Genomic DNA, 17,707 nt, shown 5'->3' with positions numbered 1-17,707 from the left:
GTTCATGTTTCATGCCTTACGGAATATAATAGTATATGAATTGCTTTCAAGAATGATGTTGATCATATTTTGGAATTAAACCATCCTCTGTCTTGTGCCTTGAGGATTTTAAAAATGCATATTTTATGTAACAGTTATATGCTTTATTCAACCCCATGTATGTGTTGTCATCTTTGAAGTAGTGGCTAAAAATAGCTTAATCTTTAAATAATGCTCTTCATAAGAATCCAACACTCCTTGCCTTTGAGAATGTGGTGACATGAATTTAAGATTAGATGGTTACACTTAGTCTATGCTAGTATATAAAGATTGCTGTATTTATTTTGCAGGAAATATTGTGCGTTCTCCCTATGGAGTTATGCATGGAAAAAAATCTTTGATCTATTATGATGAGAAAGGAGAAGATGGCATCCTTGCAGGACTTTCCAAGTAAGAGTCATTTTTAAGATTGCTATTTCATTTGGTATCTAAATTTGCATTTCTGCCTACAAGGAAAGAAACATCTAACTTTGGAAACCATGCAAAACCAAGAAATGCATTAATGTATCTTACCATTTCAATGTCCTTAAAGCTATATCGTTAAGCCAACTTAGATTCTTCCAATGGTATCCCTTTCTTCATTGAATGAAAAATGCCTTATGCATATATTAAGTAGGAAATCTTGGATATTTTCAATAGGAAAAAGTACTTGGGATAGCCCTCACCGACTCTACTCTCTTGATTGGTGGGTTCCTACTCTGATACTTCATCCTTGAGTTTTAAACATGCTATCACTTGCAAGCCACAAGAACGACAAAGCTACCACTTTCTTGGTCATCATCATCAACCATCTTCAAGTATGCTCTTTTCTTATGGTGGAATAGATGTGAAAAGGATTGCATAGCATTAGCTCATTGGGGTATTGATGCTAAGGATGAATATGAAGGAAAAATAAACAATCTTTTGTGATTGAACATCATCAAATTTACTAGAGGATTTATACCAAAACCGAACTCTACAAATTTGTACGATAGACAACAAAAGTCTATTTCATGAACAAAGCTAAACTAGAAAAAATCTTTGCTTATCAGTTATTTCAAATGGAAATATAGGCTATATAGAGGCCTTGGATTTCAAACTTGTGGCTTCAATATCATTGGTGTACCTTTCTTCTTGAAGTAGTCAAAGCCTCAACCTTGGATGCTAGTGTTTGGTAGGGACATTTTGGGCACCATGTTGTTGTTCGTAAGGATGAAAAATAGGGAATGTGTTAGATTCACTCCCAAATACGCGTTTTGCTCCATAGATTTGTTTGTCACCTACACACACAAAGATGGGGAAAAGTGTTAGGGTTGTATAGGGGTTGCCGTTGTTTACCGTACTGGTAAAGAAATCAACGCATACAGACAATGGAACAAAATAGCAGAATTATATTTGCACATGCCAGACATACATTATACTTCATAATATCCGTAATAGTAGATGATTGAATATGATTTACAATGATCCCAGACAGGATATAAATACTACCGTTGAACCTTCCCGAAGGGTTCTGTCGGCCACAACATTACATCCGCTACAAACTATTTACCTGTCGGCTACAAAGTACAAAACATTGACGACAGTCATTCCGTCGGCTACAGAAACACCGCTGGGACCATCCAGTCGGCTGACACCATCCCCCCCAAAAAGAAAAGTCGTCTCTGGACGACACTTACAAAATATCTAAAACAAATTAACAAACAAAATACATTATCAAAGTGACTACAACAGGTGTCGAAACACCTCCTGTCGACCTCCGGACAGGTGCCCGTGGAACACCTCCCGTCGACCTCCGGACAGGTGCTCGCGGAACACCTCCCGCGGACCTTCGAACAGGTGCCCGCTAAACACCTCCCGTCGACCTCAGGACAGGTGCCCGTGGAACACCTCCCGCGGACCTCCGGACAGGTGCCCGTGGAACACCTCTTGTCGACCTCCGAACAGGTGCCCGTGGAACACCTCCCTCGGACCTTCGGACAGGTGCCCGCTGGACACCTCCCGTTGACCTCCGGATAGGTGCCCGCGGGACACCTCCCGTCGACCTTTGGACAGGTGCCCGTGGAACACCTCTTGCGGACCTCTGGACAGGTGCCCGCGGGACACCTCCCGTTGACCTTCGGACAGGTTTTTTTTCACTTTTTTTATTTCTTTTTTAAAATTTTTTTTTTTTTTTTTTAATTCCAATTTTTTTTTTCTTGACAAAAATAAAATAAAATAGAAAGACAGCACCTCAATTTTGCCTCCAAGCGTCGCCATTCTGCAACGACGACAGAGTCAGTTGGCCATTCTGTGACAACGACAGTCTTCCTGGCACCATATATTTTGAATTTGGATCCGTTGACTGCCTGAGGTACCTTCTGCCCGTCCAAAGTTGATAATCTGATCGCTCCATTGTCGTTGACCTTCCGAATTTGATATGGTCCAACCCATCTGGCCTTAAACTTTTCCACTTTGATTTCATTCCGACCGTCGTACGCCTTACATATGTTTTGTGCCACCTCCGTCGCCCACTGTGCCTGCGGTCGTCGCGCAACTGGATTATTTCCTTGCTGTTGGTGCTCTTCTACTAATTTTATGTTGCGGTGTAACCTTTTCTTTCCGCGCGGTCCATTCACCATGTATCGGACAGTGGGATCTTTCGTTTTTCTGTGTTTAGATTGTATGTTCTTGCCCTCAGCTTCAGCCATGGCAGCTTTTCCTTCTTCCGCTTCCCTGCATTCCTCCGGACATTCATTTTCCTGTGTTTTGTCACGTTCGTCGACCGTTAACATATTGCAACTCGGAAACAGTTCGTAGTCTTCTATCTGCCAGTGGAACAGGCCATTCACCGAGTCCAGGTCGTCGTCATTCGATCCTCCGTCAAGTCTCAATACTCCTTCTTGGTCTGGTTCCATTCTCCTCTTTCCTTCGTCATCACTCTCGCCTTCACTTTCAGAATCTGATGATGCTACCTCCTCGCCGACCATTTGCGTGTGCAGGTCAATTATGAATCTTTTGCCTCCGCGCTCCATTGATAGGGTATTTCGTTTCCAATCATGTTTTACTTTTGCTTGCACCAACCAATCCCGTCCCAGAATAGCATCATATCCTTTTCTTTTCAATGGAATGACTACGAAATCCAATAAAAATGGTTGCGTACCAATGGTTACCGGTTGCGCCCTCAAGGTTCCTAATGGTTTGATCCCGTGCTAGTCTGTCGTGAGCAACTGGAATGCGTCGGCTTTCCCAACTTCTTCCAAGTATCCTCCGGCAACACATTCATGCCGGACCCTCCATCGACAATTGTGTCTGTCAAAACATTTCCCAAAATCTCCATCTCGACGACCGCTGGATGCCGTCCGGAGGTGAGTGCCAGCAACATTGGGTCTGTTGTCATCACTTCCCTATTGTCCCTTCCTGTGCCCTTTGTTGCTTTCAAAAACGGTGTATGATTCAGAATGGCCGTCCGTAACTAGGGCATTGTGAGAAGGAGGTCACTTATCTTGACCGGTATCTTCGTTTGTAAGATCTGTCGTACAATGTTTTGTTCTGTGAAGTTCCTTGCCAAGGCGTCGGTGATGTCCTTCAACTGAGATGTCCCTGCCAACGATGCCTTTGCAATTTCCGCCTGTGCTTCCCCCAATTTTCTCTTTTCCTCTGCTTGCCTCCGTGTAATTGCCAGAACCTCCTCTACATCCGTGCCGACAGTGATTAAGTTTACTCCAGACTTTGGCCACTTGGAATCTTCGTGATCGTCGGGTCCGCACCATCTGCATAATAATTTTGGTGTGTTTGCCGTTGTACAATCCCGCGCTAAATGACCCCACAAATTACATGTTCGGCATTGAATGATCGGCCGTCCGTTTGCATCATACTGGGTTCGACTTCGGCTCCCATTATTATTGTTATTGTTCGCATTGTTTTTATTTTGCCCTCTGCTATTATTCCTGTACCTTCCAGATGTGGCACCATCAATGTTTGCATTTCCGTTACTGCCCAACAGGGAAGCTTGCTGCGTAAGAAGCACCTGCGGAGATCCTCTTGTCTTCATTTTAAAGGGGCAGTCTTTTGTCGAATGGCCCATGATCTGACAGATGTCACAAAATTGGTTCTTTGGATAAGATCCTTTAGTGTGACCGTCGGTCTTACACTCCGTGCACCACAGTTCACTGCCTTTTGGCTCCTTTTGCATGTTTTTAAACTCCATCATACGAACCATGTCCTTTTGTAGGGCACGAACCTTCTTGCTGCTACCTTCGTCGTCACTGCTATCATCTTCGGCAGGCTCGTCGTCATCAGAATCAGAGGAGCTAGTTTTCTTCTTCTTTGTTTTCTGCTCACTTTCAAGGTCTAGTGCTCTGTTATACGCGTCCACATATGATGATGGTGGCACAATTTTCATTTTCCTCCGCAATTCCGATCATAGGCTGTCCACGAACCATCTTTTTTGCAATCCGTCCGCCGGCTTGCTTTCCATTTTGTTTATTAAGTCTTTTAATCTCCTGGCATAGACGTGGACAGTTTCGTGCTTCCCCTGTTTGGTATTGAAAATCTCTGCTACGATTTCATTATCATCCCGCAAGAGTTTAAATTCCGCCAAGAACTCCTTTTTAATGTTATCCCAAGTATTCAGCTTTTGTGGATCCGTATTCGAAAACCAATCAATAGCCACACCCTATAGGGTTGCTGGAAATTGCCTGACCCATTCGTTGGCATTTGTGATTCCATTTGCCCGCCAGATCGTCTCACATGTCTTACAATGTCAGATGGGGTCGGCGGTACCATCGCCTTCAAACTTCGGCAGCTTTTCTTTGGGTCCCGCCATCACAACACTGGAAGTCTGAACTCCCACACCAGCGGTTTGCACTCCCACACCGGTGGACTACTCTCCCACACTGGCAAACTGCACTCCCACACCGGTGGATTGCTCTCCCACACCGGAGGTGTCGACAGCTGCGAACCTTGGTGAAGAAGGATCTTCGGAAGTTGTTTCTTGCGGAAGTCTATCCCGGACGAAGAGGTCACTCCACGCTCGTGCTCCCTCGACACTGCGAGCCGTGCGAGTTGATGCTCTTCCGTCTGAATTTTCTTCCCTCGGCGAACATAATTTCAAGAACTCATCTCGTGCTTCTTCCACCAATTCCACCCGCTGTCGAGTCTCCTCCAACAATTCTTCTGCGCTCCGATTTCTATCGGCAATCTTTTGAAATCTCCGTCGGCGTTCGGCTTGCTGTGCCAGAATTAAATTTTCTTGCACAGTACGGGTTTCATCTTTTTCCTTGACCTTATTCCGATCTTTATTAAGTTGATTTGGCATTAATCTTCATTCCTCCCGCCTTCCAGATTCATAAGGCAATGATGCCAAATGTTTACCATACTGGTAAAAAAATCAACGCATACAGACAATGGAACAGAATAGCAGAATTATATTTGCACATGCTAGACATACATTATACTTCATAATATCCGTAATAGTAGATGATTGAATATGATTTACAATGATCCCAGATGGGATATAAATACTACCGCCGAACCTTCCCGAAGGGTTCCGTCGGCCACAACATTACATCCGCTACAAACTATTTACCCGTCGGCTACAAAGTACAAAACACCGACGACAGTCATTCCGTCGGCTACAGAAACACCGCCGGGACCATCCAGTCGGCTGACAGCCGCAAACCTCCATTTTGGTTTTGTCACATCCACTGATTCCTAGACAGATAGATTTGGAATAAAACTGCTAAATGATTGCATAATAGAAACAAACCCTTTTTAATAGATAGAAATCCCTATTACATGAGATAAAACGATAGTGATTACACAATAGAAACAAACCTCACTTAATGGAGGAAAACTCCTATTACACAATTAAATGATAATGATTATGCAATAGAAACAAACCCTATTTAATGGAGTAAAACCTCTATTATTTGAAATCAAATGCGTATAGACAATAAATGCACTTAGAGATCTAATCAGATAATAGGTACGAGGGACAAAATAGCAGAAACAGTAACACAATATCAATCCCTCTATTGAGACGATAGCTTGTAAGCATAGATGAGAAGATTAAGTTGCCATGAAATTATGAATTTTTTTTGATAGACTTTTGTTGAGAGAGCCATTGCAAGAGTTGAGAGTGAACTTGTATTGTCAAGACTTTAAATGAATGAGATTGGAGGGTTTTGTTGCTTAGAGTAGTTGTTTTGAACATGTCCAAGCAAAGGGACATGCATCAAAAGCAGTTTGATACAAAATTTGCTCTTATTGAATTTAGAATCTTCTTGAAATGTTTGTGTGCCATGCAAACATTTGCGGGCCACGTTTTCATCCAACCAAATCGATCCCGGATTCGGTTTAGGGGTCGCCAACACGTTGCCTTTGAGATCCATGACATTAGAATGTTAAATTCCAACCATGAATTTTTTAATAAATGTATTGGGCCTAATGCTCAAGTTTATAAATGCACAAGGTACAATTTGCAACACTACATGTTGCTCCTACTTTAGTGAATTGATTGACTTGACTGATTAGGTGCACTAAAGCAGCTTAGGTAGATGTGTTCATTGGACTAATTTAGTCTATTAAATGCATTGATTACCTTAAAAAGGATACTCTAGCAACTATAGAGGTCAACCAAGTGAACACAAGTGAAGTCCCTAGTGCCAAGCAAGAAACCACATCTATTCTGAAAACTCAAATACTACAAAACTTCAAAAATGTTAGTGCGAAAAATGGAGGAAATTTCTCCTATGAGAAGAATGCTTGAGAGATGGTAATTCTTGTTGGAATGAAAAAGCTGATGAAGTGTGAGTACATGCATTTGATTGTAGTATGTTATAGATGTTTTTATGATGCTTGGTTAGATTAGTGCTATCATCATTTAATGTTCATGTTTTACACAAGCTTAGTTAAGCATAATGATGGTCTAATTTGATTGGATGATACAAATAGATATAGATATGTGTTTAGTCCTATACTATGCATGTAATGAGAAAACACACATATGGCTAAATCCTAATAAAAATTAAATAATCATACACATATACACCTCATAACACAATGAAACAAAAGAGCCGTTTTAATGAAGAAATGTCATAACACAATTTGCCCTAATGCGATGATCAATATGGAGAAGCTTGAGGTTGGAGTTCTTATGTGGGAGCTTGAATGAGATTGTTGTGCTATTGACATTGGGGACATTTTTTGACAAAGGAAAAACAATCTTGTTCTATTGTTCGCTAATAAAATCCTATATGAAGCAACTTTTGTACTAAGAATTTACCATACAATATGCCCAACTATGGAGCCAAAATGGGCTTCTTGGAGGGCAAGGGGTATCTCGGCCTTAGCAAGGTACCGAAGAAGGCCATTATAGGATCTGCGATAAAGGACATTAGATAGGATTATATACCAAGCAAAGAGTTTTCAGTTACAAAGATGGATATTTTTACTAGCGCCATTAAGAATATTCCCGAATAGAAAGGCACAAAAGAAGGCCATTATCATATTTATGAAAAAGAACATTAGATAGGATTATATACCGATTTGATAGTTTTTGAATGTGGACACAAGTATTTCTATTAGCACCATCAGGAAAACTCCTAGACTGTAAGTAATTGTATATCTCTAAAAATCATTCTCTAGAATCTATGTGCACACATAAGACTTTCGGAATCAGGCTTATTAGATACATTAGGAGAGCAGAGGACTTGTAACACAAAGTGATATTTGTTTGTACTATAGTCTGAGTGTACAAGGGAAGCTGCACTTGCCATTGCATTCGCATGATAATTTTCTACTGGGAATACTATCAATGATTTAGTAAGAAATTTCTTTAAGGAGAGTCAAAGCCAAATCTTTACATTGATATAGCTTTGATTGCTTAACATGATACGCTTCCATGATTTAGTTTTCAATAAACTCAAAGTCAGCATGAATCATAGTTTGTCTAATTTCAAAATGAATTGTGGAACACAAGCCAACAATAAGGGCTTTGTACTTGACGACGTTTAATGGAATTCAAAACGAAAAGAAAGAGGAACTGGTATGCCTTTAGGTGAGATCAGGAGCACACTTGTTCCAGAACCAATGTAACACCTCAATCCGTCAAAATACATCTCCCATATTGATTCACAGTAAATTGTAAACAAATTCCCATTGGGAACAAATCCAAAGTAGGAAATGACTTAGGTGAGGGACCTTTCGCTAATTCATCAACAACAACATGAGCCTTGATTGATTCCCAAGTTATGAAGTTAATTCGAGCTTGGAAAGAAACCTTACCCACTTTGCCAATCTCCTAAACGCATCAGCCTAGGAGAATTGATGCTTAAAGTAAAGATCATTCTTGGTGATAACACGAGTTTTTGCGTGTAGGAGATATTGTCTCAACTTCTGTATTGAAAAGACAAGAGCAAACATTGTTTTTCCATTGTAGAATATCGAATTTGGTAATCTACAAGAGTGCGACAAATATAGTAGATGATTCTTTCTTTGCCATTGTCGTTATATTAAGCTAGTAAAGCTCCTAAAGCATTTGGTGACGTTGAAACATAAAGTAAAAAGGGTATATCTTGCATAGACGACATCAAGATAGGAGGATTACCTAGATAGCTTATAATGGAATCAAAAGCTTCTTGACATTCGTCATCCCATTTGAAATGCACATCCTTGAACAATTGTCTGAGTGACAGTGTACAGTCAACTAAGTTGTTTTGGATGTTAAATGTATAAGGTCAACAATCATGTCTATGAGGAGCACATATGAGCTTTTTGATCATGGTGGAAGTATATAATGTACTTATCAACTTACTATTAATAAAAATATAAGCAACTTTATCGATAAAAAATGATTATTTGATGATGCCTTGTGGAGTGAGTTCAAACTCCATAAATCTTGTAAGATCTAATAGATTGCACCTTTAAATTATTGAAGAGATGTATTTCTTCCAAATTGTACCTCCTCATATATACAAATCACTTTGTTATACAAAGTGCATCTCTTCATGTTACTAATTAGTTTATTACATTAATAGATTTAGTCGATTAAAGATATTCCAGCCATTGATTTACTTGGTTGATAAAGATACTCAAATTATTGATTAAATTAGTTAGCTAATTTCTATAGCTGATCGGCTGGGGTGAAAATGCAAATGTGGATGTGTATATGAGATATATTTGAGATATCAATGATTGTGCATTATGATGCAACATGTGTAAATGATAGAACTAAAGTGTAGAGTATGAATAGCTGTTAGTAATTAGGGAATGTGGACATGTATGACTCGCATAAAACATGTGGAATAAATAGAATATGAATGCAACTTTATGAATTCTTATGCAATCATGAAGGCTTGTTACATGATGACAGGTGGGCCTAGCCAACCATCATGTCACTAGTTCTTCTTGAAGTCAACATGGTTGTGGTACCTTTAAGAGTGATCCAATGATTGATCACTTTTAGATAGTATCATAAGAATACTGACTGCATGGAGCATTCACGTCCCGATGGTGGACTAATTGCATCATATGAACCTTTCTATGATTCACTTATTTCTGATGGAAATATTGTCATTGATGTCAAAGGAGTTTGTGAATTTAAACAAAACCATAAACACCATCATGTCAAAGCATTAAAAGAAGTATAGAGGAGTATGGCACTTGAAAATTAATAGCATTGACAAGACAAAGTCTAGAGGACAATGATCAATGATATGATACGAAGTTGATATGATTGTTCACATTTAAGATAGAGTCAACAGTGATCCACACCAATAAAGTCAAGACAAAGTTCTTTGAAAACATACACAGCAGTATTGATGATTAATTGATGTCAAGATAGATTCAAACTGATGATAAATTCGGATGCATTTAAATTAAACAGAAAAGCACATAGATAGCGCCATCAATTGAAATTGAGTAACTGTGATAAGTATTAAGGTGTATGATTTCAAGATGACAGGTTCAGAGAATAAGCGATTTGATTTGAATAAATGTACACACTGCCAAGTCGGAATTGGAAGGTGATTTCAAATAAGGAAGACATACATTTAGGCACTGATGCATCATCCTAATTAGTTCTTATCACATGAAGATTCAGTTGCACATGCATTTGACCATGAAGACTGTGTTCATTTGGAACTAACAGACCCAACAAAGAAGCTAACTTAATCGTGAGTTTTCATAGTGAATGGAGGATGTGAAAATACAAAGCGGCAGTCTACACGTACCTGATATTTATTCCATCATCACGAGTCTATACAGATGAAAATCGATGCCAACTAAACAACACAGAGCATGAGTTGAAGGCTATATTATATAATTTAATATATATCATGGAGATTTATGGCAGGGTTTGATGAATATTCGTTTTGAATAAAGAATAAAAAATACAGATATGGAGTTGTTGAGGGAAATAAAAGGAGATTCAAACCATTGTATAAAATGAAAATCTCACGGCAACAAAGTTGAACAAAGTTGGGTATTGTGCAGTGTTAGACATGGTAGATATCTCGCAGCATTAGCAGAAGATATGTGCAACAGTAGATATGTCTGAAATTTGGAAGATGCAATAATTCTAAAATTTGATTAAAAGGAAATTTTGACATTCTTACACTCTCTCATCCTGATCCATGGAGTATGATCCGAAATGTTGACTATTAAAAACTTTCTACACAATCTGGCCCAGAAAAACAGCTGCATAATTCATGGATTGTGGAAATCTCCCAACTGCAATAAAAGGAAATGATTAAAATTAACAATGATGAGGAGCACCACTAAGCATCGTTATTTACATAGTCATCATGGAGCATGAAAAAGATAAAACATACATATCATTGTTCAAGATATTCAAGAGCAGTCCAGATATATAGAACAGTCACAACTCATTAACTACACTGCCCGAGCAGTCCAGATAACACCAACATGAATAATAAATCATTTTTAAGTATTGCAATTAAGCTACAAATAAGGTTGTGATTATAATTAAAAAATCATGTATAAGATATTTAACAAAGGTGCGATCTTCAAGAGATACGACTCTTTGTGTTGAAAACTCATAAACCCCAAACAAATTAGATATAAATAAAGGAGGTTCTGCATTTGTCAAAGAGTTGGGCAGTCGAGGTCTGAGATAAGATGTGTGTGGATAATTAATTAAAATATGGAGCAGAGCAGTGGAAAAGAAGAAAATGTTTGAGGAGAGAGTTTGGAGCAGATAGTAGAGAAAAAAAAGGAAGTGAAGTGCAGAAGAAAGCAGAATGGTAAAGAATATATCTCAATAAGAGTACAGAGAAAATCTGAAAAAGTGTTGATATTTAAATAGAGTATAAAAGAACTTGTGAAGGTATAAGATTATGCAGATATAAAATCAGATACAAGTATAAAAAGAATATATCTCAGAATTATAAGAAGTAAATTTGAGAATGAAAAACAAAGGATAAAGCTGGAGTTCAAAGAAGTATATTAAGAAGATTGAGAAGTGATAACCGAATAATAGAAGAAATATATAATCAGATTTTTAATCTGATATATATGTTCATATAGAAGAAATACAAATGTAAATGAGAAGAATATGCGAGTCAGTAAAACAGAATGTGTAAAGTGAAGAAGTCAAATTAAATAGAGAAGGGTGTATGTATGCTGAAGTTGAATTCATATAGAAATAAATACCAGATTGAAGGAAAGAAATTTGTAATTAAAATATCAATCATCAGTTGTAAGAGCAACAAATCAAGGTGGAAGATAAGTTTTATCAGCATTGGGAGTAGGAGCTTCTAGTAGGTCGGAGCCTGCGGAGTTTGGGAGTAGGAGCTTCCAGTAGGTTTGAGCCTGCAAAGGGTGGGAATTGGAGCTTCCAATGAGTTGGTGCTCATAAAATAGAGGTCATAGCCTTTAGTAGGTTGGAGCCTACAAAATATTGTAAAAGATCAAAGTTATATAAAAGGATTTATTGTCGTGGTTTTCTCCTGCATTGGGTTTCCGTGTAAATCATTGTGTTGATGTGTTCATGTGCATAATTGCTCATTTCAGCATTTGAAGTTAATTGTTTGGATAAAAGTTTTAAATTGGCGAATTTTTTATTATACTGATTCATTCCCCCCCTCAGTATAATCGTGTTCTGTTCAATTTTTAAATCATATTATATTACTTATGTACAATAGACAAGGTCTACTACCCCTTGTCATAATCTTTACTTGTTTATGAAGAATGCAAGCAGTTTGAAATTAGGAATATCACAATCTACGTGCTGGCTGGCCTACTTCATGCTTACTTGGCTATGAGTATCAAGTGCACGATTTCTCTTAAGATCACACAAACTCATCTAATTAATATGGAGGCTATAACACTACCACTATACTAAGGATAACTAAACCATCAAACTTCTATTGCTAAGCAAAAGAGGGTGGGGGTCTGATGCAGAGCCCTCTATATTTACCTTCAAGGAATCTTAGTTCAACTCGAGGGATTCACAATAGGCTGGTAGACCCTCAAGGAACCAAGAACATCTCAAAGTTTTCAACAGAGAACTTGACATTTAGGCAACTAAGACAACATCTTCATTCACACAATCAGATTTCTACGTCTGATTACATTATTCATAACTTTTAATCCTTAACATTTCTTTCCAAACCCTTTAGTGAAATTGTTCCACATAAGGAATACTAAAACATATCCAAATCGGAGCCAAAAACAATAAATCCATTAAAATTTATTGTCTCTGCACTTAGACCCATTTTCTCTGTCATAAATCAGAAGTAAAACCAATAACCCTGCCTACAGCATTTAATAACTTCCTCAAAACGACTCCAAATGAAACCAAACCAATTTCACATTGATCCTATATAAATATAGTTTCATACTTTGTAATCCATTAATTTATCCAATACATAAATCACTTTAAAAGATCAAATCTTTGCCTGCACTTTCAATGGAGATCCTTAAAAACCAGTCTTCGCTCAAATATCCATAACTTACACAAATCTTAATGATAACGACTGAAATCAATTGGAAATTAACTACAGTTCGCATATCTTTCCAATGAATTTAAATAAAGTTCTTTATTCATCAAAATATGTTTGTACCAAGCATTTCAATCTGACTGTAGTCGGGTAACCTCAAACCTGAAAATAACAACTTTTGCCAAAACTTGCATAACTTCTTCATTTCTAAATGAAATAAACTCAAACCAAATAAAAAAGAAACATTATTCATTACTCTATCCATATATGCAGATTTTACATGGTTTCCAGGTTGTACATGGCCGTACAAGACCTGTAACCAATACTAAAACTGAAAAAACCAATCAAAATAACAACTCAGAATTTCACTAAATTTGTTTCAAAACGTATCTCTTCCTTTCCATTATTGCTTTTGTTCGACCATAAATCCGTTTTTATAGTTGTTGTGGTTGGTTATAACATCCAAACCACCTTTTAAACATCTCCTTACATTCTTTTAATCATTATACAACTTTGACAACATATATGCACTTTATGCATTTTCACATTACAACTTTTGTATAAACCCAACATAGATCACAATTATGACTCAAATGACTATATATGGATACAAATAGTTCCATTCACATTTTAAATAGCTATTTTGACATACTTGAACACCTTAAGACCTCCTTGCACAATTTCGACAACTTATTACAAATGGCTTCTCTAGCCTTTACATCTTGACTTAATAGACTCAAATACATTATAAATGGCTCAAATGAATTTAAATATATCACATAAGATATATTATCCTCCTTGTGTTCTTGTTTCGTAGGTGCTCTTGCACCAGGGTCCCTATTCACAATGGGGCAATGGTGTGGAGACCTCACAATAGTGCCCTTGACACATTCCCTATTGTGATATAGGGCGTGGTCAAGGGGTGGAGTCTCCACCACCAAGCCCAAACGAAGACTTTTTAAACCACATGACCTTTATGGCCTACACCATTTTTGTACTTTTATGTAAATTCTAGATGAGCATGTTATAAACCAAACAAGCATCAAATGGTTTTAAGTCAAGTATTTGAAATGGCCAAGTTTGTCCATCAAGACTTGTGTATAATTGGTGAGTCTAGTGAGACTTTAGGTTCAATGAGTCTAGCAATTAGTCGGTTGTCGTGTTTCCTAGACTCCTCGATGATCACTCACCTTGGGACTTATGGAGTCTTGGTGAGCCTTGACAATTATTGTAACAATGGTCACAATATCTTCATCAATGAAATTGTTTATAGCACCTATACCAATAAGAGAAACAATTTGCTGCCCTTTCAACATCTCTTGAACCCTAAAAGAATCATTCCTTTCATACTTGAGAGCCTAGAAAGAGTAATTCAACTTTCCTTCTCTTCCTTAGACTCTTTTGTTGATTTTTTTTCCTTCATTTATTTTATTTCAACTTGCTGGTTTGACTTGAATTGCGTGCAAATCCCCTTTTCCCTAGGTGTCCACTTGAGGGGACATAGGATGACTTTATGAAAATATAACAGTTAATTAGAAATAATATAATTTAGACATTACCACTTATGTCTATATTTAAATATCCTCATCCAAGTTGTAACCATTGGTAAGACATTATTAACCAAATCTAAGCATGCAGCAATGTAATTGAGGCAATGGAATGAAGATTGGTTCTAACTTAGAGGCTTACTAAAATAGATGTTGCTCTCTAAAATGCTTCTTAAAGCATCACTACAATCCTAAGTTGTTGGTAAAAGTATGGGTATGAGAGCCCAATACATGAATAAGGGATTTTTTTTTTGAGTATGCAGGTTCAGGTATGTGTATATATTTATAATTATATTTACATAAAAAATTCAAGAAAGATTTAGAATTGTATAACTAAATCGTTTGATAGTATGATACTTCATCATTGATCAATGCCAAATGTCAAAGATAAACATTAAATGCCAATTGAGTTCATATTCCAGAATTTCAATATTAAGTCACGCCATATCATATATGTCTAGGTTCACAGTTCAAATACAATCATTACAATTACAAAAGTGACAATACGTGTAGGTTTCTTTGTTGTGCTTAATTGAAATTTACAAAAGCCGGATGATCTTGGATGTATGAACACAATGCGACAATTATTATCTACATAAAATTTCAATCCACTTAATTAATCAAGTTTCTCTACAAAAGGGAAGTATTGTCGATTTTAATGAAAATATAAACTGATACTATTTTCTGGCATAATTTTTTTTTTGTTATACTTGCATTTATCATTATAGTTTATATTTAAAACATTATATTTTAAGGGTGGCCAAATAATATTTCCGTGAGTAAATATAATATAGTGTTATAAGAGTTGGCTAAATAATGAATGTAACTGGATAATATTATGAGTGAAAAGGAAGATACCAAGGGTTCTCCAACAATATATAAATCTTTTGAGAGATTTATCAATCATAATTTGGCAAAGGAAAGTTGCGGCAAATAAAGGAAGGCAGAAAAACAAAGATGTACTCTTGATATCAGGATGAGCAGAACTAGCATTTACCACCACATTTTTCAAATCGACTTTTCATCTTTTTCAAAGGAATTAGCATTGGGTATGTCCAGGTGCGCACCAGGCATACCTAGGTGGACTTGATGCACACCCTGCATGTACATAGATGCACCATTGCATGTGCACTCAAATTCAGTGCATTGGTACATGGTGCAAACCTTGCATGCTACATGTCATCCACAATACCAACTGAACTCATCCATCAAGGAAAACCAAAGATAGACTAAATCAGTGCATTCCAAGAATTTTGGAATTCTCACTGACCCACTCATAAGCTTACAAGAAAACTAAAAAAATTGGCCAAAAGATCACAAAATATTAAATAATACTTCATTGTAATGTCCCTTTTCTAGTGGTCACAACACAATGTTGTCTTTAGCCTATTTTCCCATGGTCCTGTAGGCTAACCAAGACATAAAAGGGACTTGGAGGCCATTTGGCCTAGGTAGTTTTGGTTGTAGTTCATTCTGGGGTGATCTGAGGCAGTTTTGGGCATACTTATTATTTATAGTAAGTCATATTGGGCTTGACATGTCGATGATAATTGCTTAAAATCGACAAGAAGTTTTAGTTATCATTGATATGATTTATTGTGCATTAATAAAGTCATTTTATAATGTTAAATTTAATTATTGAACTTTATTCATGTATTGTGGATAGTTTGTGGGAAGTATTTCAATAAAATGCTCCCCTTTATTTTATAATTCACATTGGAGACTTAAAAAAGTGTTTGGAGACTTAAGTTGAAGGGAAATCCTGTTAAATGGTATGGGAAATATTAATGAATAAACAATTATGAGAAAACGGGCAAAAAAGCAAAAATCCTGCAAAAATAGGAAAGGGCAAAAAAACAAAAATCCTGAAATAATGCGAAAGGGCAAAAAACTGATTTTGTTTATGTCACATTGAGAAGGAAAGTAGATGAGCTCTTAGAACATGTTATAAAAGAGATTGGAGAATTCTCTTCAGTATGCTTGGATAACATATAAATTTGATGAAGTTATGGAAATTTTCTCTCAAGGAGTTGGAGAAGGAAAACCCTCTATATTAACATTCTTCTCTTTGTTGAAAGATACAATCAGAAAGATCTTCGAACAAGCTTCTAGGTATTATCAAAGATTTGTGATTCTCATTATAGACATTTTTGCAGTTGGCCAGGAAGGATCGATTGGAAATAAGAGTCTGTGACTGAAGCTAAAATTTGTATGGACTGAACTATTGGTAATAATCCGCAATATCTATAAGTCTGGGACTGCTGGATCTGCCAAGAACATTTGTGTAAAGTGTTGAATCTATTGGGAGGAGCTGTACAGACCTAGGGCAGGCTATACAAGCTGAAGAGGATCAAATGAATTTAGAATAACCTCTATTACGTGCCTGAGATCATCCAGAACTGATCCATACCAGACAGGGAGTGATTAAGAAGGGTGTTGCTCTCATTTTTAGTGGATATTGTGAGTTGCTGGGGCTTGACATGCTGTGTCTCAAACTGGGAGTTAAAAGAAGCAACTTAAATTGACTCATATATCTCTGAGTATGCATTGGAAGGAGGTCCTGTTTGATGAGACGCCTGAGGTTTGAAAGATTGGTGATGCTGGGAATGCATCAGCGAACAGTATTGAAGCTGGAGCAACGAAATCACTGATTAATTATAATTGTATTTGAAGACTAACAGGTCTGCAACCTCATTCATAGCTGATTTTGTAATGTTTAAACAGTCTTAATAATCTGAGATTAATGCATTGGTGCTAGTACTTTTCTTGCAATGAGTTATTGCGTAAACTTTGATATATTGCATGGTTAATGTCTATGTATTATTCAATTACTGCGTGCAATCTGGAAACCAAAACAAATCAAATTTAGAAAAAGGCAAACACAACTAGACCAAGGCAGACCTTTACATGCGTATAATGGGGATATTACAACTCTTTTTGTTCCACCAATTGAGTGATCTTATCTCTTATTTATCTCCCTGATATTGGCATTGTTTTCTTCCAACTTTAGTGGAGCCTTGAGGCACTATTTTTTTGATGTCTCTCTTCAGATGGTTGTTCTGTTTCTCCAGTCATAATTGTTGTTCCTGCCCTTGTATTGTTGTAAAAAATTCCATCATTTTTCATATTTTCCTCATTTGGCATAGACATCTTGCAAGATGAATGCCTTGCTAGCAGTCCTAGTATGCTATTTATAAA

At 37.1% G+C, this 17,707-nt stretch overlaps 1 protein-coding gene across 1 annotated transcript in view; it reads left to right on the top strand.

Moving 5' to 3' along the window:
* Positions 1-17,707, top strand: part of LOC149568148 (anthranilate synthase beta subunit 2, chloroplastic-like) — a 144,811-nt gene that overhangs the window by 57,638 nt on the left and 69,466 nt on the right. The window contains exon 6 of the mRNA XM_089821144.1: positions 330-429. Within this exon, the coding sequence (XP_089677270.1) occupies positions 330-429 (100 nt within the window). The remainder of the gene's footprint in view (positions 1-329; positions 430-17,707) is intronic.

The sequence above is a fragment of the Cupressus sempervirens genome, chromosome 3 (genome assembly GCF_028749045.1).
Source record: "Cupressus sempervirens isolate cs-2001-9-10 chromosome 3, ASM2874904v1, whole genome shotgun sequence".
Lineage (NCBI taxonomy): Eukaryota > Viridiplantae > Streptophyta > Pinopsida > Cupressales > Cupressaceae > Cupressus > Cupressus sempervirens.
Note: the sequence above shows the minus strand (reverse complement) of the source record. Positions and strands in the feature narration are given on the sequence as shown.